Source organism: Gymnoscopelus braueri (genome assembly GCF_963280865.1).
Source record: "Gymnoscopelus braueri genome assembly, chromosome: 19".
In the NCBI taxonomy this organism is placed as follows: Eukaryota; Metazoa; Chordata; class Actinopteri; order Myctophiformes; family Myctophidae; genus Gymnoscopelus; species Gymnoscopelus braueri.
The window spans coordinates 32,442,894-32,462,508 of NC_137621.1; the positions used below are offsets into that span (position 1 = coordinate 32,442,894).

General features: G+C 41.1%; 3 protein-coding genes across 4 annotated transcripts in view; 2 read left to right on the plus strand and 1 right to left on the minus strand.

Annotated features, from left to right (window-relative positions):
* Positions 1-309: 309 nt before the first annotated feature.
* On the minus strand, positions 310-2,934 carry dmac2l (distal membrane arm assembly component 2 like). Its single transcript, XM_080415016.1, has 5 exons — positions 2,847-2,934; positions 2,626-2,732; positions 1,988-2,196; positions 963-1,134; positions 310-448 (listed from the first exon to the last, which is right to left on the minus strand). The coding sequence occupies exons 2-5, from the start codon at positions 2,718-2,720 to the stop codon at positions 334-336; spliced, it is 591 nt and encodes a 196-aa protein (XP_080271142.1). The 5' UTR covers positions 2,721-2,732; positions 2,847-2,934; the 3' UTR covers positions 310-333.
* A 74-nt stretch (positions 2,935-3,008) lies between these two features.
* Positions 3,009-11,976, plus strand: l2hgdh (L-2-hydroxyglutarate dehydrogenase). Of its 2 annotated transcripts, XM_080415011.1 has the most exons (10): positions 3,009-3,196; positions 6,764-6,879; positions 7,292-7,443; positions 7,616-7,747; positions 8,007-8,169; positions 8,638-8,672; positions 8,888-9,055; positions 9,283-9,440; positions 9,815-9,946; positions 11,597-11,976. In XM_080415011.1, the coding sequence occupies exons 1-10, from the start codon at positions 3,105-3,107 to the stop codon at positions 11,790-11,792; spliced, it is 1,344 nt and encodes a 447-aa protein (XP_080271137.1). In that variant the 5' UTR covers positions 3,009-3,104; the 3' UTR covers positions 11,793-11,976. The 2 variants fall into 2 exon arrangements, with proteins under 2 accessions (XP_080271137.1, XP_080271138.1); XM_080415012.1 differs by lacking the exons at positions 3,009-3,196; positions 6,764-6,879 and having other exon boundaries at positions 7,334-7,453.
* Positions 11,977-13,791: 1,815 nt separating this feature from the next.
* The window catches only part of sos2 (son of sevenless homolog 2), a 49,121-nt gene continuing 43,297 nt past the window's right edge, over positions 13,792-19,615 (plus strand). Inside the window, exon 1 of the mRNA XM_080413591.1 lies at positions 13,792-14,711. Coding sequence (XP_080269717.1) covers positions 14,628-14,711 — 84 coding nt within the window. The 5' untranslated portion in view covers positions 13,792-14,627. The remainder of the gene's footprint in view (positions 14,712-19,615) is intronic.

Consider the following 19,615-nt stretch of genomic DNA (forward strand, 5'->3'; position numbering starts at 1 on the left):
TAAAGTTAAAAGTTTAGTCATCTCTTTAATTCCGCATCGACCCCAAAGCTGCTAAAGCCCCTAGCATCCCATTATGTCACGACTCCCATTGTGATAAACCTTACAGATGTGTTTGACACTTTCTTTTGAAAAGAGACTGCAGGACACAGTGCACAGTGAAAGCCTTGCTGTTTCACAACCACAGGGAGATAACATTTCAATCAAAACATCACATCTTCATCATAGTGTCTGCAGAACCTGCATGCTCAAGGTCTTACTTTTCTCAGATTTGAGTCTGCTGCTCTGAGTAACTTGACATATAAAGGTGTGGAAAGTTTGACATTTTTTACATTGTCATTCAAGGTCCAGTGCTATATCCAAGCGGGGAAGTGCAGTCTGTAGTCTCTGTACAGTCTTATCTTTCTCTTTGATCCCGGGCAAATCGCTGAGAAAGAGATGCTCTAAATTCCTGTGGAGATGAACAGACATATTTCATCACTACCTACCTACCTACATCTCAATATATATGATCTCTAGTTGTTTCTGTTAATGAAAAGGCTGCATATTTCTTAGGGAAAGAATGGAACTATTTTAATACCATCTGTTTCACAAAAATAGTATAGATGGGTCATAAGGGCCCTACTTCTATGTTACATTGAATAAATGCATCCTCTTTGCATTTGACACGGAAGTGAAAGTGTTGCTATGAATGTAAAATGGCCATTCTATATATTTTATTAATATCTATTATAGAAATATTTGTGTAGTTTTATGCAATTTCAGTTTCAATGGCATTCAGCAGAGCTTGAAATCTGATAAACAATAGACATGAAAACTGCATGGGCCATGTGCAGATGGTTTTTCACCATTTTAGCAATGCTTTGCCAGGTGAAGTGTGGGAACCAATGTGTTATACACATAGGATGCATAGCAAGTGCTACCACTATTTTAAATGAAAAAACAATCTGAAATGAAAAGCCCACCTGAGTTGGTGCAAAGCGATAAGTCCTTTATCCGTCACATTTCCACAGGACACAATCTCCATCGTGTGCATCGTGTCCTGCAGGTTCTCAATGGAGCTCAGCCTCTCTAGGCATGTGTCCTCAATGTAATTGCACTTGTTGAACTTGACTTCTTCCAAGTGTTTCAGGCCATCTAGAAAGACAAAACAAGAACAGGAAAAAAACAGTGACTGACAGATTAAATGAATTAAATGAGCTCTACATATCTAAAACAAAAGGGTCCAATTAACTTTATTAAAAGCATTCATATTTTAAATTGAACAAAAATTGCATTTGACTCAGAATTAATGTATTAATTGGCATATACACAGACAGTATACACTAAATCAAGTCTTAGTTTTGTCAAAACTGAGCATTTTGGGGACACTGCTATAGAAAGAAACATTTTGAGCAAGCAGTCCGCTCGTGGCCAACAGGGTCACAGACAGTGCAGTGTCTGTTTCTACCCAGTGTAAGACACTCCTGTCATAGATTCAGCTGATTAAATGACACAGGCAAGGTCTAGACTAAAGCAGTTGGATCTTTGCCAAAACAGAGCATCCTGAGGACTCTAGTTCCAGAAAAAGCTTTTTGAGGAGAGTGGACAAGTTTTCATATAGAATGGAATACTTTATTGGCAACAATTAAAAGCATTATCACCAGCAGTGCCAAAATGGATTAAACACAAAAAAGCCGAAGCTTGTTTCCATTGTGGTCCATCAATAGACATACAACAGCAAACAGACTATACAAAAAAAAACATAATAAAAATGTTCACAGGCAGTGAACAGTCTCTCTCTTGGTGTAAAACCTCCCCGTCGCTTGTGTCACTTACTGTACCCCCATGGCTTCCCTTTTTAACCTTGGAAATGATCATATTTGCAGCTGGATAGCCAGAGTCTAACTCGAGGCAAGAACCCATATGAAGGGGTAGGGGGAGAAATCACACTCTTGTACTTCTAAAACGGGTCACAGGAACAAGGGCTATGTCTTTAGTGTAGACTGACCTAAATAATCAAACCCGCTGTGCATGATGCAGGATTCTGTGGCGTCAATTGCCTGGATCTTATAACGGCCCAGTGGGCCAGTAGGCAGACCATTGTAGTCGTGTTGGAAGCGATCAAAGCCCTGGAACCTCACTTTGGCCCCGCATCTCAGGAGCCACTCCGATGCAGCTCTGTCTGGACCCACAGCTTTGATTCTCTCGTGATCTACCCTGTAGACATGACATCACAGAGATAAGTTAAATCAGAATTTAAAGTGCAAAAGTAAGTCGCAAATGACGCAAAGTGACCAGTACATTTCTCAAATAAACAGACATCGAACAAGAGGTGTGATCAGTTGGCTTCTAAACAGAAACATATTTAAGTATGCATTGTGATGATCCTTTGTAGCTTTTCCCCCCTATTCATCTCCATCTTTGTATCTTAAGTATTGAGGATATCACTCTGATTAAATAATACATCTACAGTATGTGGTTGGTGAGCCAACATACTCATGTATGCTTGTGGATGTCGCAGTGACTACTATGCCATCTTGTAGGAGATTAGATTAGCTGCCTCCATACGTGACGTTGAGACTATAGTGTCACGTACCAAGACGGACGACCATGGATTGATAAAGAAATAATGAATGGATTCCTTACTTGTTGAACACTGCATTGAGCCATCCCCAAAACTGTCTGCTGCTCACGTTCTTCTGACGCAGAGCAATCCGTGCGGCATTTGATAAAAGCCTCATCGTATCTCAATTCTGGGAGCAAAAAAAATGGACAAGGAATAATTGCAACATTTTAGGTTTGTAGCTACTCGCAATGTGCAAGTTGGTCAGCATCAACAGCAGGTGGTGACCTGAGTAAAAACTCACCTGCCCTCTACCAGTGGGTCTGGGTCTGTGTTTGTTTACATTAGGAAGGGAACGCGTCCATTGCTTTGACCCCCTTGGACGTGGTTACGTATGAAAACGTGCTGTGCTATTGGTTCATATGCCGACGTGGAGGCGGAACCAATCGTACTCATGAGAGACAAGCAAGAGAAACAAGACAAGTGTGGAACATGCAATGCAAATACAATGTCATGTAGAATGACACATGTAGTCCGAAGTTGTTATTCAGTCTAATTGACCATGATTCGGGCTCTTAGCCGCACATCGTTTGCAGCTGTTGTGGCACCACAGCCAAAGCTGCCGAACAACATTACTGCAAGACACCTCCACAGGTAATGTATGATCTGTATGTCGTTACAGAGGAGGAAGTATGTCTGACAGTAATGTAATGTGCTACTTCAGCTAATGTATGTATGTGTGTTTGAAGTGAGGTGACGTTTCTGGGATACGTTATCATATTTTCTCTACACATTCACGATAAGGCTTATTAGGAGAGGGGGTGACACCCTGTTCTCTATAACTGTAGTTATTAATTGATCACAGACATTAATGAGGACAGTTTCTTTCTCGGGGGGAGTTGCATAACCTGACAGACAGCATTTGCATGCAATACAATTTTTTTTTGGCTTCCTTCCCAAACAAAATAACCTTTGGATCTAGTTCAAGTATTTGTACTTTGACACAAGGGAGTCGGGACGTTACCTAAAGGTTACCCACAAACTAACCAACTTAACAATTACATCTTCAAGCAAGAAGTTGCTTATTAATCTACACTTTCATAGCCCTAGAATGGCTGTTATATTACATACATTTACACTATTTACACTATTTAAATTATTACAATTCAACTCCACCTTCAGGAAGGGTCGGAGACTTACATATAATTGTTTATATACCACCAAACTGGGTCCCAGCACAGAATTATTGAATTATTAACCCCTTAATACTTTATATGCAAGCTGAAAAGGTTGTGCATATTTCTGCACATTAAACTAGCCAAACCCATAAGGCAATCTCTGACTTAAACTGGTAGAATATTTGTTTCTGTTAAGTGCTACTTCTATAAAAGTACATAAGGTGTACATCTTTATGAGATATAGAGACAGACCTGTAGTCTCTATGACTAACTTAAGACATAAAGATCTCTTTTATGTTGGATAAACAAATAGTAGCCTAAGGAAACATATGCAGCACAAAATGTATGAGCTTAAGCTGGCATTTTTCAGCACATGTTTCATCTATAGAATCGGTGACCAGTACAGTACCACCATAATTTTTCTTTGAACCCAATACCTCCAGCCTTTGTAACACACACAAAAATGCTGAACCAAATCACAGCCTAAAATAGAAAAAGCGCTCCTCTGAGAACAGGTCTCTGCCAGGTCAGGTAGGTTATTGTGGGCCAGCAATGTTCGGAATTCGCCAATCAGGATTGAATATGAAAAATTGGACTGATCCGTCTTGATCACTTGACTATAGAGGTACCGATGTGTACCGATTTACATGATGTTTGTAGAGTAATATAAAAAAAAAAGTTCAGCAAAAATTGGCCTCCTGGTGGCGCTATAATAGGGCAATGTTAAAAGGGTGGCATTTGTTCCTCAACATAGTGCGAATGTGCGCGCAAAGTTTCACCACAATCGGACACTGTGTTCATGATTTTGTTAAAAACGGACCACTCCTGCAATCTTAAGATGTCAATCTTAGCCAATCAGGATAGAATATGAAAAATCAAACAGATCCGTCCTGATCACATGACTATAGAGATCATGTGTACCGATTTGCGTGAAATGTGGATAAAATCTGAAGGAGTAATATCAAACAATTTGTTTTACATAAGTCTGGTGGCGTTATAAAAGGCAGATGTGGAAAATGCAGGGAAAAGGTTTTTCCTTGGCCTCTAGGGAGTGCGCATACAAAGTTTTACACAGATTGGTGCCTTTATAGGTAAAAACACGAATCGGCCTGAGTGTGTGTGCACAGTTTTCCTGCGATCAAGACAACGGTGCTGGAGATTAGCTGTTCACACACGGACACACACACACACACACGGACGGACGGACGGACGGACGGACAGGGTGCATAACATAGTCTCGGCCATGCCTTCGGCCTGGCGGAGACAATGAGGCCAGGAGGAGTGTAAGCCCACCTGGCGATGAGTCCTTTATCTGTCACATTTCCACATGACATTATCTCCATCATGTACAAACTGTCCTGCAAGTTCTCAGTGGAGCTCATCCTGTTGAATTGTATTTCTTCCAAGTGAGCCTATCTTAGAACCATGTTAACAAACTTGTTCAGACATAAAAAAGACATAATTAATATGTCATAATAATCTCAGGAATTTTTCCAGGATCAGATCAATTTTGAGTTTAAATTCATTGATGTTTGATAACCTGACTATTGCAATGGTGTTTAACATTGCTTAAGCAGAAAACCCTCGACAGGCTCAAAATTGTACGGAATGCTGCTACTAGACCATTAATTAAAACCAGGAGACGAAAACATATACTATTGTGACTGCCCTAAACTAGTGGTTCTGGTTGCCCGTCTGCTTTAGGGTTGATTTTACGATTTTACTGATTTTTTCTTGTTGTTATTAACTCCTTATAAGGGGTGCGAACCTGCTGGTCTCTCTCTGAGGTCCTTGGTGGGAAACTGCTGGTTGTTCCTGAGTCGATGCTGAAGACAAAGGGTGACTGTGGCATACCTTTGTCTTTGGTCAGGGCTCCTCGACTCTGGAACAACCTGGTTGCTAAATTGGTGTCTGCTTTTTTTTTCTAAATGGAAAGCCATGATATTAATTTTATTATTGTATTTGTATTATTATTTATATTCATAATTCCACGTAATAATCTTTATTTAAGTTCTCTGTCCAGGGCTATACACTTTAAGAGCTTTTCCTGTGTGCAATGATAAATAATGGGAACATGAGAAAATAGGTCTGGGTGCTTGTATTGGCAGTAGAGGCCCATCGCAAACAATACAGGAGATTTAGGGGCTGTTACTTAGCTCCTGTGGAGTCAACATCAGCAGTGCTCTACTAGGGTATTGTTGTTGGAGGAGGTTCCGAGTATGGTGAGGTTGGCATACTATATAACTCAAATATAAGTCACTGGACATTTGTGGTGGTATCCTCGCTGAAGTCCAGGAAGATAGCTTTGAATATACCTGCATATTCTCAGGTACACTATTGGTGATATGGTCATCTATCACAGAGATCAATATCTGGGGCAAGCAGCACCAACGGCAACAAAAAAGGATACAAAGATCTAACCATCACAATTTAGGACTTGTACTTTTGGACATTGTGCTGTAGTTGACACAAGTCTTTGGTTTCTCCCCTTTACATATTTTATCCCTTTAGCATATTCCACTTCTAATGTTATTGTGATAAAAATTGTACAGTAGATTAATACTGACATGTCTTTTTTTCACCTATTCTTTCCTTCGTGGACTGTGGGAGACCTCAGCCGATAGCCAAAGACTAAAACACTGATCTTTTCCTTTTTAGAATGTGTTCTAAACAGATAACAATACAAATACTACAGAGGTGATACCCAGAAAATATTAAGTCTGCCACTACATTAGCGGATTAAACAGTGATACGTTGATACATGTATTTAAAGCTTTATATCATCAGCAGCATTTATGAATAACCTGGCACTTGTATCTGTTTTGGTATTTCAAAGAGGTTTATTTGTGGGGCAAACAAAACAATCAGTAACACAGGTCTATGGTGCACTCTGGGATGTAACTGTAACATTTGGACATTGTACCAATGACCTTTCACAGTCGGTACACCTTTACATCAGCTGATTATTGGCGGTCATCTTAAAGTGGAACAGCAGTTGCAGTCCTAACCTCACATTAGATGTAATGTTTGTTTCATTGTGCAGCTCATATGATGTGGCTGTGGTGGGCGCTGGCATCGTGGGTCTGGCTACAGCCAGAGAGCTCCTCCTCCGACACCCAACGCTCAACTTTGTTTTGCTGGAGAAGGAAAAGGAACTTTGTAAGTTGGTGCGGAGGTGAAGGCCAAGATGGTCTCATTCGTACACATAAAACTCAGCTGTATTTGGCAAAGAAATGTCAATTAGTTTGCATCTAATGTGGGGGGATAGGTGGGGGGATTTATTTGTTTACACCTAAATGTCCTGTTTTTCTCATTTAATATTTTCATTTGCCGTTTTGTTTTTGTTTTGATGAGAGTCCAACTGTCTGATTTGCACTGGGCGTTACAGTAGCCAACAGTTGGCCCTAGGCTATTGTTCGTTGCTATGGATGTTTGTTAATGTGGTTGTTAAAATGTTTTATTTAATTTTGTTTAGAACAGTCTGTGAGTGCCATCATTATGATAATAACGATTATCATCACATAGTTTCTCCGGGCCATTTATCGCTTCTCTATCTAATTCTGATCTTCAGCCTTTCACCAAAGTGGGCACAACAGCGGGGTCATTCACAGCGGCATCTACTACACACCAGGCTCCCTGAAGGCCCGTCTGTGTGTGCGAGGGGCCACCTTGGCCTACGAGTACTGTGAGAAGAAAGGCCTCCCTTACAAGAGATGTGGAAAGGTCAGCCATGGTGATTTAACAAAATGAGACAAGCTGTGTGCATTGCAAGGTGTTTACTTTGGATGCTATAATGTTTTATAAGAGATGAGCTAACAGTAGAAAGGCAAACTTTGACACTGTATAGGCGGAGCAGTCACAGTCAGTGCATATTAAATGTTTGTGTATATTCCAGCTTATTGTTGCAGTAGAGCAGGAGGAGATACCCAGACTGGAAGCCCTGTATGAGCGCGGCATGAAGAACAACGTGCGAGACCTTAGCATCATTGGTGCCAAAGAAATCCGAGAACGAGAGCCGTACTGTAGGGTAAGACTCTCAGAGACTCACTCATATACGTACCAGGGCATCTGTGGGGACCTTTTTCTTCTAAAGCCTGAGTTGCTGGTGTTGCACACCAAAAAGAGCAGATCTACAAGTTTGAAACACATCTCTTTGTGAGCTTGTAGATCTGCTTTTTTTGGTGTGTGACACGACACACAACCATGTATAAGCTAGGCACAAGACCTTTTGCTTAGAAAACAGAAGAAATATTTGTATAAATTCTCAATAAAATGTATCCTTGCAGGGTATAATGGCCTTGGATTCACCCTACACTGGCATCGTGGACTGGAGAATGGTCGCACTACAATACGGCAAGGACTTTGAAGAAGCCGGTGGGACTGTGGTGACTGAGTATGAGGTCAATGACATCGCCATGGTCAGTGAGAGTCCAGCTGGAAGTGACGAAGGTAATGGTAGTCCTTCACTATATTTTCATTGACAAATCTTTCTGAGATTTATGGTACAGTACTTCCTCCTTAGCCTGGCATTGACCAGACTGATAACGTGGATTCACTCTCACGTTCCTCCCGGAGGAGGAACTTGTGAGTGAATCCACGTTATCAGTCAGGCCAATGCCAGGCTACTTCCTCCTTATTATACTAACCTGTGAACGCAATTCACCAAATGCAACAATTCATATTTAGTTATCTAATCATGTTGCCTGTATCAGCCTCTATGTTGTATATTGCACATATAATTTCCATCTTATTTCTTTATGCTATCGTTACCTTTTATATTTTGAGAACTTTCTGTGTAAATATGTCTTAATACTGTTATGTCGTAGTGAACCAACCTCATCGAGGCAAGTTCCCTGTATGTGCAAACATACCTTGCAATAGAAAGAATTCTTATGTATCTTGTTTATCAAATTACAGGAGTTAAATATCCAATAGCCATCAGAGACAAAAAGGTAAGGTGTGTCTGTCTGTCAGTGTACATGCTTGTGCTTGAGCATACGTGAGCACATTTTGCACGTGTGTACGTGTGAAAATAGACGAGAGATGTGCTTAAGATGTCTATCTGAAGATCCTAATCCTTGTGCCGTGTTGCATTGTTTCAAACTCTTGCATTGTTGGAATTGTTTACATTGTTTGCATTGCTGCTTGCGTGGTTCTATCATGACAGGGGAATGAGGTGAGGTGCCGCTATGTCCTGACCTGCGGGGGCCTCTATTCAGACCGCCTCTCCCAAATATCTGGATGCAGTCCAGAGCCAAGGATTGTGCCCTTTAGAGGAGACTATTTGGTCCTGAAGCCAGAGAAGCACTATCTTGTCAAGGGAAATATCTACCCTGTAAGTCTTCACTCTTCACTAACTGAACTTGTAAAGCAAAGAGACCTACAGGTATAAACATACGCTAAGATAATGTTCTCGCAATTGTATAGTCAGTTTAAATAAGTTACATTGTAAATGTAAATTAGGATGAATGATACGTCTCTGTATTATTACCTAAATATCATGGATTTGATTGACATATAAGGTTAGAGTTTTTGCTATTCCAACTCTATTTTTTTTTACAGGTCCCTGATCCTCGTTTCCCGTTTCTTGGAGTTCACTTTACCCCACGAATGGATGGCAGTGTCTGGCTGGGTCCTAATGCCGTCCTTGCCTTCAAAAGAGAGGGCTACAATTTGTTTGACTTTAACTTCAGAGACTTTGTAGATGCACTGTCATTCAGGTACAGTATTGAGGGAGCTGAACTCATTACCTGTTATTGTTCTCATTTCCACACTCTGTTCAATTATATGAATGAAAACCACTTTTCGTCAAGTATGATAAAAGTTTAGGACTTTGTCATAGTAATGCACTGTTTTGAATCTGAAATTACCTAATTATTACGCAGTACCGTAGTTACTTAACCACTTAAACCCTATTTAATACGTTGTTGTATGATGGTGTCACATGGCAAAAATAGCCAATCTACAAGCTCACAATGTGCCACAACGGCTACTAGCTGTATTGCTGTATGCATGTGACAAATAACAATTTAAGCTGAAACGGATTAAGTTATGTTTGTTTTTGTGACTCATACATTTTTCCATTGTTTGACAGGGGCCTCCAGAAGCTGGTGATAAAGAACATGGCATATGGGCTTGGAGAGATGTATAGAGGGATCTTCATTGGTGCTCAGGTCAAACTCCTGCAGAAGTACATCCCTGAAATCTCATTGAGTGATGTGCTGAGGTAAAGCAAAGCATCGACATTGTCACTGTCGGGTGGAACCCTTATATGTCCATCACTTTTTAGGAAATGGCTAAAAGTACCTGGATTCACTGTAGTTATTATTTAGTCACAAGCTCTTGTTAATACTTTTCATTGGTTAAATATTTATAAACCTCACAGACACACTGAACCACTTTCACTTTCAAAATGTATCAGAAGTACCTAACATAACCGATCTACAAGCTCACAACTCGTCGAGATGCAGGAGCTTTACTTGTAGATTGGCTATTTTAGCTACTTTAGCGTGACACTCTCATTCGAAAAAATAGGACATTCATTCATGAAAAAACATACAAAGTTTAAATATGGAGGGTTTCTGCCCAACAGCATCGATATGCAATTTAGTATATATAATATAGATTATATAAACTGCCCGCAAAATGTTCGGAAACTTAACTTTGGTCGATTATTTCTCCCCTTCAATAATACCAATTGGTATTGTGTTTTATATCCTTTTTATCGTTGATTAGTCACCTTTACAACGAGTTATAACTTGTAAGGATCGTGCTTAACGTGTGGGTAGCGCCAAAATCCCCCAATATGCTTCTGTTGGTAATCGCGACCTGCCAGCACACACCTGCTGAGAGGTGTGTGACTGGCACTTGAGCATGGGTCTTGCAACTTTGTTGAGTTTGTCTATGCTCCAAGCAGCAACACTGCCCCCATGGAAAGAGGCCTGTGCAATAGGGCAAGTCAAGCTGGTGTTCCGTTACGCAGATTACGCATTATTTGGTGTCAACCCTGGTGCCATTTGCTGGCAGGTGTGTGCCAGTCACATTGTGTGACTGGCACCTGAGCATGGGTCCTGCAACTTTGACATCTGTCTTTGGTACCGTTGCGCAAATCTTGCCTGTAATCTCTGGAAGAAAAAGATGGTTCCTTAGTGAAGCAAGGGTGAGGAACCGGTCTTCTTGGGTTGTTGTCTCCCTTTGACTTCACCAGTCTCACAAAACTTGGTCCTAAGTTTGGAAATGGTACCAGGGCTGACACCAAATAATGCTGCCACTCTGCGCAACGGAACACCAGCTTCCACTTGCCCTATTGCACAGGCCTTATCCTGAAGGGACAAATGTGGCATCTTTCCATGGGGGCAGTGTTGCTGCTTGGAGCATACACAAACTCAACAAAGTTGCAGTACCCATGCTCAGGTATATATGGGCGCTCAAAACGAGAGCGATTACCAACAGAAGCATATTGGGAGATTTTGGCAAATTATTTTGGGGCGCTACCCACACGTTTAGCTGTGATGCTCATTGTGTGTGTGTGTGTGTGTGTGTGGGGGGGGGGCACCTTTTCCCATTTCTCCATGCACCACTGTCTTTTTATAGAACAGCATCCGTTATTCTAAGTTCTCATTCTCAACCTACATACAGAGCAGAGAGCTCTGTCTGGATAGACAGAGAGCACGGCTCCCATCAGGAAAGCTCGTCCCAACAGAGAAAGAGGGACTTCCATGACACAACGCATGTGTGTGTGTGTGCTTAATTTAAGAAAACATCTGGAGGTGTCCACTTAATTATCCCACTGGCTTGCCAGCTCACATATTGCTCTTCTAAGTTTATTGGTTTGCTGTCCATTTTCACTGCACAGTTGTATGGTTCTCTTTCCCAGGGGTCCTGCAGGGGTTCGAGCTCAAGCTCTCGACCGTGATGGAAACCTAGTCGATGACTTTGTGTTTGATGGTGGCGCAGGAGACGTAGGCAGCCGAGTACTCCATGTTCGAAACGCCCCTTCGCCTGCAGCCACCTCCTCCTTGGCCATCGCTGAAATGATCGCAGACGAGGTGGAAAGTCGCTTCTCACTGTAAAAGATGCCTATTAATTACCAAAAGAGTGGTCACCAGGTGAAGCTTCAAAGCTGCATGGAAGTATTGCTACAGTACTTTCAGTATAGCTCTTGTCACAGAGCGCACAATCTGACATTTCATTACCATAAGGTCAATCCTCAGCTTTTTGTAGAGGTACAAAGTAATAAAGTATTTTTTTACTCAAGTGTATTATTGTTTACAGTTTTGAGGAAACTTTACTTCCTTTTTCAACTGCTTTGTTTTTATACCACTACATTTGAATTCTAATGTACTCCCTTCTCCAGTTACAAGTTACTTTCGCTAAAAACTTTATAACATACAAAATGTGATGTGAACAATGAACTTAGCAATGCAAGCACATTTTGTGAGTCATGACAAGATCACTGACAGTTATAGTTTTATCTAATATGTAAGCAAAAGAGAGCTTTTTTATGTACAGGCACATTATATTCAACATCTACTTGCACTTTTGTTACATGACAATTTATCAATCCTAAATCTCTGTCTTGCATTGCTAGTTCAAGGATTTGTATTTTTCTCTTATTGTTGTATGAATAGTTAACACTAGAGGGAAACATTTATGGGAAAATTACCCTGATAGGGTACTGTATGGGTGTATGGTGCTGAAAGGTTGTATCAACTACACCTTTTGAATAGATTACAGCTTAGTATCTTGGTTTGAGTGATTTCACATTTGTGTCAAAACAAGAGAACATTTGGTTGGATATGCTTCTAGAATAAGAATTCTGATGTTTGATAGTTTCATATTCTTATGACTATTTAGTCAGGTTTTAGCTTGATTATTATGCTGCCTGAACTGTGTCCTACATGTTCCATAAGATTATCATTGGTACTTGAAAGTGTCCCGTAACTTGTGAAAAAGACAGACTATAATATATTATGGGAAATAAAATACAAAAAAGTGCTCAAATGCTTTTGGCATAAAGGTATAGGATATATATTTTTTATGAATTTACCATTTGTATAGATTTTTAAATCTACATTATGCAGTTTGTTGGCTATTTTATTCGGCATAGACTACTGTACTTAATAATTTTCCATTTGGTATTCCCTTGAATTATGTACGGATCAAGGCACTTATGTCCACAGGGAGGCTGACGCACACACACACACACACACGCACACGCACACACACACCACCTGTGAGGACGAAACATGAATACTTAAAGTACAACCATTGTTTGTCTTGTATATTGAGCATTTCTGAAAATAAACTTAATATACAGCATTTGGTTTTATGTCTGGCATAATGTGAATGTGAATCTGTACTCTTAAAAGAGATTATGTTAAAGTGAATGAGTCATTATGTTTGTATTATGTATTTTTGTGTGTTCAAATAAAATGTGAAAGTACGCAGATGCGCAGCGTGCGTGACAGCAGCTGGATGGCTGCGTGAGCGACCAGCACCTGTGGTACCGTTTTGCCTTTACTTTGATATAAGGCAGTTTATTTATGGGCACCTTTTTCCATTTGCTTTAAATTACATACTATGTTTAACTTACTGAAGTTCGAACCCAACACGTCATCGTCTTGAGGTTTGTACAGGCTCATTCACCACTTTAGGTTATGTTAGAATAATGTTCAATATTAAAATTACATTCAATTGTACTAGAGCTCCTGTATCAAATTTCTAATGCCAAAACTATATTTATGTAAACTACGTTATGCGGAACTCTACTATTCTTAGTGTAGTTCCAGTGTGGTGCCACCTAAACCCCTGCATCCTAGTGGGAAAAGCTCTCACTGAAAATAGCAGATCAACAAACGAGCTCACAAGGCGTTGCATTGTGAGCTTGTCGATCCGCTATTTTCAGCGAAAGCTTTCCCCACAATAACACAAAACAGAAAATACACTAGTATTGAGCCCTGAGGGACTCCGGTTAGCCATATGGGGTTTAAGTAGTTAAACTTGTAGTAAATGCCTATGACACACTAGACCGGGCAAAAAAAGTACCACATGCTAGTAGCAACCAGGGCAAGGGGAGGAAGGCCATCAGACAGAGTTGGTACGAACATCATCGCACTTGAGAAACTACACCAAGGGGAAAAAAAACATCTCGGAAACTCCTTTTTCCCCCCCTGCGCCTTTGCGCATAGATATGCCCCGGACTGATCGAATCCGTGTGGATTTATGACGGATTGCGCGATCGACCGCTGCCGGAAAAAGATGACTGCGTTGGAAGTAAACAGCAGGAGGAGAAAGTGTGCCTTGTTTGGAGTTGAATGGGTCGTGTGCCACAACAACACAACTCTGAGTGCATCGAGGCCGACGGCAGCCTGGAGCAGCAGTTAGCCAGCTAACGTTAGCCTGCTAACGTTTACAGGTGTTAGCCAACACGTTAGCACGACGCTAACTCCATTAGTTAGACAGCTACCAGTGGGCTATGCTTGTGTATCGGGGCACTGTGGTTAAGTTACTGTCGCCTGTCGTGGGGTCACTTTGCTGGGGACGTTTGTTCACATAACGCCGAGCATCTCCCATCATAGCAGCGTTGTTGTTAGCTAGCCCCGTTTAGCTCGCTGCTGCTGCTGCTTGCGCTGCTGTGTTTACAGCAGCAGGCTAGCCTTCACTAGCCGTCGATGCTAGCGAGTTAACTCAATAACATGTGCTTATTCTCATGGAGCGGGTAGCTTTCTAGTCAACCTTACTCGACCCCCGAGCTTGGCGTGTGCCACGGTGATACTGTCCGTCTTTGCAAAGCGAGCTGGTCGACTTTCCGCCGCACCAGGACCGACCCACCCCCACAGAGACTCTCCGGGGCCGATGCTGACTGCTCAGCCCGGACCACGGCAACGTAAGGAGCCGCCACAGCCATGCAGCCGCAGCAGATCTATGACTTTTCAAGTGACGAGAACAGTCACAAATGGCGAGGCCTCTTCGTGCAAGCCTTACGAAAGGTAATATGTGTGTTTTTAAGTCATTGTGCTACGTGCTGTCACGCTAGCGTTCGTCAAATCGTCGTCGAGCGCCGTGTCATCTTTTTTTTTTTTTGACAACATGTTTTCTCCTAATGGTGAATGAATGGTTTCACCGGTGGCTCTCCTTGAACGCTGTGCAGAGATACATTATTACATAACACTAAACGTCTAATCGCTTGTGGGCATATGTTGCTAACAATCCAGTGCCATCAGATCATCTGACAAGACCCAAAGACACACAGTCTGCCCAAGAAGTCCTTGACGACAGCGGGTCTTGTGCCTGTCTTGATGTTGCTCGTCTCTGTTTCTGCTCTGTGGCATTCTTTTTTTTCTTTCTTTTTTTAAAATTTTGTTCAGTCTGTTCTCTGAATAGTGTCTCGCCCAGCTTCCCCTCTAATGGCTATTTTTTCCCCATGTGTATTTGAGGAAGTAGGTTAGTTTTAACCAGTTTGTACAGCGCCTTGAACTACTGACTATGTTTCATAATTGCTCAGCAGACAGTTGGCTGCTGGTGTGACTTCTGTCTTTTTCGCAAGTTACAGGACATCAAGATGACACCTCCCACTTTCAAGTACCAATTATAATCTTATGGAAACGTTTTCTCATCGTAGATCAGATCATCTGTGTGTATGTATGTGTATATATATATATGTATGTATATACACACACACACACACACACACACACACACACACACACACACACACACACACACACACACACACACGGCTGCTAACCACTGTTATAAGGGAATAGCTCACAGCCTTGCAGATCAGAAAACTACTGCTGCTGTTTAATTGTGGAACCATTTTGGATTTACTCGTTTTTAAATTGTGGAAACTTGATTTCTCTTAAACTTAATCAAAGGTGGGAAAACATCAGCTGTATCTACTGTTGGCCAGGGAGGCTATCCCATATCAATTCTGTTTTGACTCTCTTTTTCTCTCTTCCCTATTTCTCACATCACCTTGGTTTACCCCGGGTGACTTTTATTTTTCCTTCTTTTCTGTCTCTTGTCTTCTGCTGGGCCTCTTACTCCTGAACTGCTTGTCTGTATGTCTCAGTCCTTTCGAACTGGTCACCTACAGACTCTTCACAGAAGAGGGCTTTATTTGTTGTCTCAATTTTTTTGTATCACTTTTTTTTTTTTACTCACAGACCCAAATCATGTTTGATCCTCGAGGATGCCTCCAACTGCTCCTTGCCCTGCTAAAATGAGCAGTGAATACGACAAACCCATACTATCCTGAGGAGACCCACATTATTGTCATGTAAAGCAGACAGACAGGCAGACTTCAAAACCCTTTGGAAAGGTTTTATTGGTTTCTCTATTTGTGGAAGAATTGTATGCCTTGTCCTGCTGTAGCTGGGGCTTTTAAGAGCCACTCATGGTGGGTAAAGAGAGTGACATGGGTTTTAAGTGGCAGCGCTTTGTCGGCAGTGCACAGTGCAGATAGGACATTTTCAAGCTGGGATATGCATTGGCTGTGGTAGGACTGGGCTTATCTGAACCCTGGCAAAAAAATGATTTTATTGTTGAAATAATTGAAGCTACAGAGCCACAGCAGTTTTTCAGACCATTAAACATGCATGTCTATGAATCAATTCAACAATAGACTGCACAAAGTAATTTTCTGCTTATTGTTTTCATAATGGCATTTGCATAACTGTCCAATTTGTTTAATTTGTAAACAAACATGGTTGTACGGTTGGTAGTACGTCCACAGGCTGCTGGTGTCTTATGTGTCAGTAATGACACATGATGCAGAGATACCCTGATGATAAACGCCATGGTTATTGCAAGCTAACTTTGAAATAATGTTAAGACCATGCGATTGAGGAAGGTTAATCAAAAAGTGCATAGGGAGGGAAGCATGCCACATGATAAGCTTTGTCGCAACCTAGCACAAGCAACAATAGTTTTACTTTCATCCATAGCGCGGTAGAGATTGTGTGATGATGAATCAGGTGAAACTGTGAGAGCAGGTGTTGGGCCTCGGTTTCATTGTCTCAACTTGTTACACAACCGCCTGAGGGGAAAGCCTGTCGAGAGATTGACGCAAGAGAGGTTTGTTATGGTTGTGACTGACTGTGACTCGCTGTTTTTCACAGCTGTCTACATAGGGGGGTTTCCTTGTCAGAGGCTGCCAATCTGCCATGTTGGATGAGTTGACTCCACCCCTTGTCAGAGGTGACCATGTTGGATGACTTCACCCCACCCCCTGCGTATTTAAAATATTACGCCTGGGCCGGGTTCACAAGACCCATTCCCTCCTTTTAACAGCTAACAAGATTTTTAGAACTAAATTGGACCTCAGAAGGATGGTTTTCTGATGGTGATTGAAAGAGTGAACAACCTTAATGAAAATAATTAGGTAATCACCCACCTTTGAATAGTACTTCAAACTTTGCACAAGTCTTGATTGATATGCCTTAAGAAGTGATATATCAAACATCAATATTCAATGTGTCTCTACATTGTTACATTTTCTCTGAACTTCCTTAATTACACAATTGAAGAATCTACCTCCAGATGATAAATGGTTTAATCCATTGAAATAAGACTTGTGAAAAGCCTCAAAAGGAAATATTTTTGTATAATAATTCTTCATGCATTATGGAAAGACAGATGACAATATTACCAATGAATATTGATTTTAAGTGTAAACACTCTACTAACCACTTTATCAGTTAATATACCACAGTTAAAGATCCTCTCTTAAAATCAAAACATTGTATTTTAGCTATATTCTAAAAAAAAGAGAGATTTCTAGAAACCACGTAGCCAGTGAACCTGACTTTCCTGCCCTGTCTTCTCTCTCCCTCTCGTTCATGTTCCCTGTGACATTTTGCCATGGAGGGTATGGTACCCGTGTCTATCTCATGGCTATTCCTGATGGCCGCGGCTCGTGCCCACTGCTATGCGAGAGCATTATTCAGCCGCTGACATTCTGCTGTTAATGATAACTGTGCATTCTCCGGGTCTGCCGTTTCACTGGCACTGTGAGAGAGGCCAAGGGCATGCTGGGTACAGTTTCATTCTGTTGCCATGTCGAACTGGTAGAGGGTGATGCTGAGTTTGCGGTGCTCCACTGACCGTTAAGAGTTGAGATTGGCCTCTTCCCTGTCCACATGGAGAAATAGTCAGTTAGGGAGTGATGGTGTCTTCAATCCATTGTCTGAAGCACAGTACTGTATGGATAATTCTGTTGTCAGTAAAGATTAAGAGTTATATAGCTCATTTATAACTGTGAGTGACATAGTGAAATTTAGTCCATTAAGAGTCATATACTGTGATTACTGACTGCTTAGTAGCATTCAATGGGATATGGACTAAAATTGGCAATGCAGCTGGTAAATGTTTGGGCACCATGGCATGGCATGACAACTTGGTTGCAAGGATGAAGCTCAAGCAAAACATACAATAGAATTAATAAGCACCAGAAGAATGTTCATCTCCATCTGTTGCCTGTCCATTATGGCCGAATGCAAATGGTTCATGTTGAGGTTTTAATGTAGTATAGTTTTACCCGGCTGGATCCAGAATGAGTCCGTAAAGTCTGACAGACTTCCACTTTAAGATGCATGCATTGCCAACCGTTAAGGTCCTTACACACCGGGGCGAATTCTTCATGCGAATAAATATGTTTTTTTTAAAAACCTTATACAGTCAATGCAAGTGTCCACATCAGTTTCACGAAGCGAAAAAGCGTCTTTTAATTATTCGGAACAAGTCCGAATTTTGCGTATATTCGCATATTCGCCGGTGTGTAAGGACCTTTAGAGCTGAGATTCAGCTTGTAAACCTACACTGTCCTGTACTGTACTGTAGATCACACCATTCCTTTTAAAAGTGGAATTGGCTTTGTTGTCTTAAAGCCGCAATGAAGATGTTGTTGCACAGTCACAGTGTAGTATTGGACCTCAACTCTGCTCACTTCTGTCCCACTTATTAGCCTAGAATATAACCCTGCCAGGCCCAGATCCCTTTTTTTCTGCTTTCTGTATTTCACAAATTCACACACCACTGCAAGTTATATATATTTTCAAATTAGATATAGGATGAGATGATACTGTTTAGCCTATATTGATGTTGCATTCAAATCAAAACCTGTAAGAGTTGTACAGGGTCAGGGCTATAGCATGATTCTTGCTTGAAAATTGAAATCTTGAAATGGAAATCATGCCCCCCCCCCCCACAATAAATAAAATGTGCTGTGAGAATAGCAGATCTACAAGTTCACAATGCACCGCAATGTGACATGTGAACTTGTATTCTGCTGTTTTCGGCAAGCGGCACCATCGTATGACGGCATAATTCAGTTCAGTCTTGACAGCTGTTCGACTCTAAGTGTACAGGACATGCAATAATGCAACATTATAGTTGCGACTGCGAGAGGGCTTGTGTAATGTCTTTATCATGATCTTAAATCCCTTGTTTTGAACGGTGTTGATTGGAGCCGTATCTTTATCCAAGTGATGGCTTCTAATCTTTTTGGGCCTTTGGTAGGGGTAGGCAATATCAATATCAATATCAATATTATTTCAAAACTTTGCCTCGATTACTATTAATGAATGATAACATTTTTGGGTGAAAATAGCAGATCTACAATCTCAATCTCACAACTGAGCTTCTAGATTCCTATTTTTGCATACCAGCATTGTACAGCAAAGTATAATACAGGGCATAAATAGTTAAGTCTAATCAGTTTAGTTGATTATAAAACTATCCATATTTTGTTGTTGCTTAATTCAAAACATATTTTAAAAAACTCAATTATTCGATCAACCTACATAAACCAGATTAAGTCGGATATTGGGTCTAGTCAGTTTCGATATTTTTGTGGTTAATTGCCCAGCCCTAGCGTTTGGGAACTTGTCAA

Coding starts and splice junctions, on each gene's coding strand:
- dmac2l (XM_080415016.1), bottom strand. CDS start 2,720: ATGAGGCTTTTATCAAATGCCGCACGGATTGCTCTGCGTCAGAAGAAC. Junction 2,197..2,625: donor CTCAATGCAGTGTTCAACAA/GTAAGGAATCCA, acceptor TCATGTCTACAG/GGTAGATCACGAGAGAATCA. Junction 1,135..1,987: donor CAGCGGGTTTGATTATTTAG/GTCAGTCTACAC, acceptor TTGTCTTTCTAG/ATGGCCTGAAACACTTGGAA.
- l2hgdh (XM_080415011.1), top strand. CDS start 3,105: ATGATTCGGGCTCTTAGCCGCACATCGTTTGCAGCTGTTGTGGCACCA. Junction 7,444..7,615: donor CTTACAAGAGATGTGGAAAG/GTCAGCCATGGT, acceptor TGTATATTCCAG/CTTATTGTTGCAGTAGAGCA. Junction 9,947..11,596: donor TCATTGAGTGATGTGCTGAG/GTAAAGCAAAGC, acceptor TCTCTTTCCCAG/GGGTCCTGCAGGGGTTCGAG.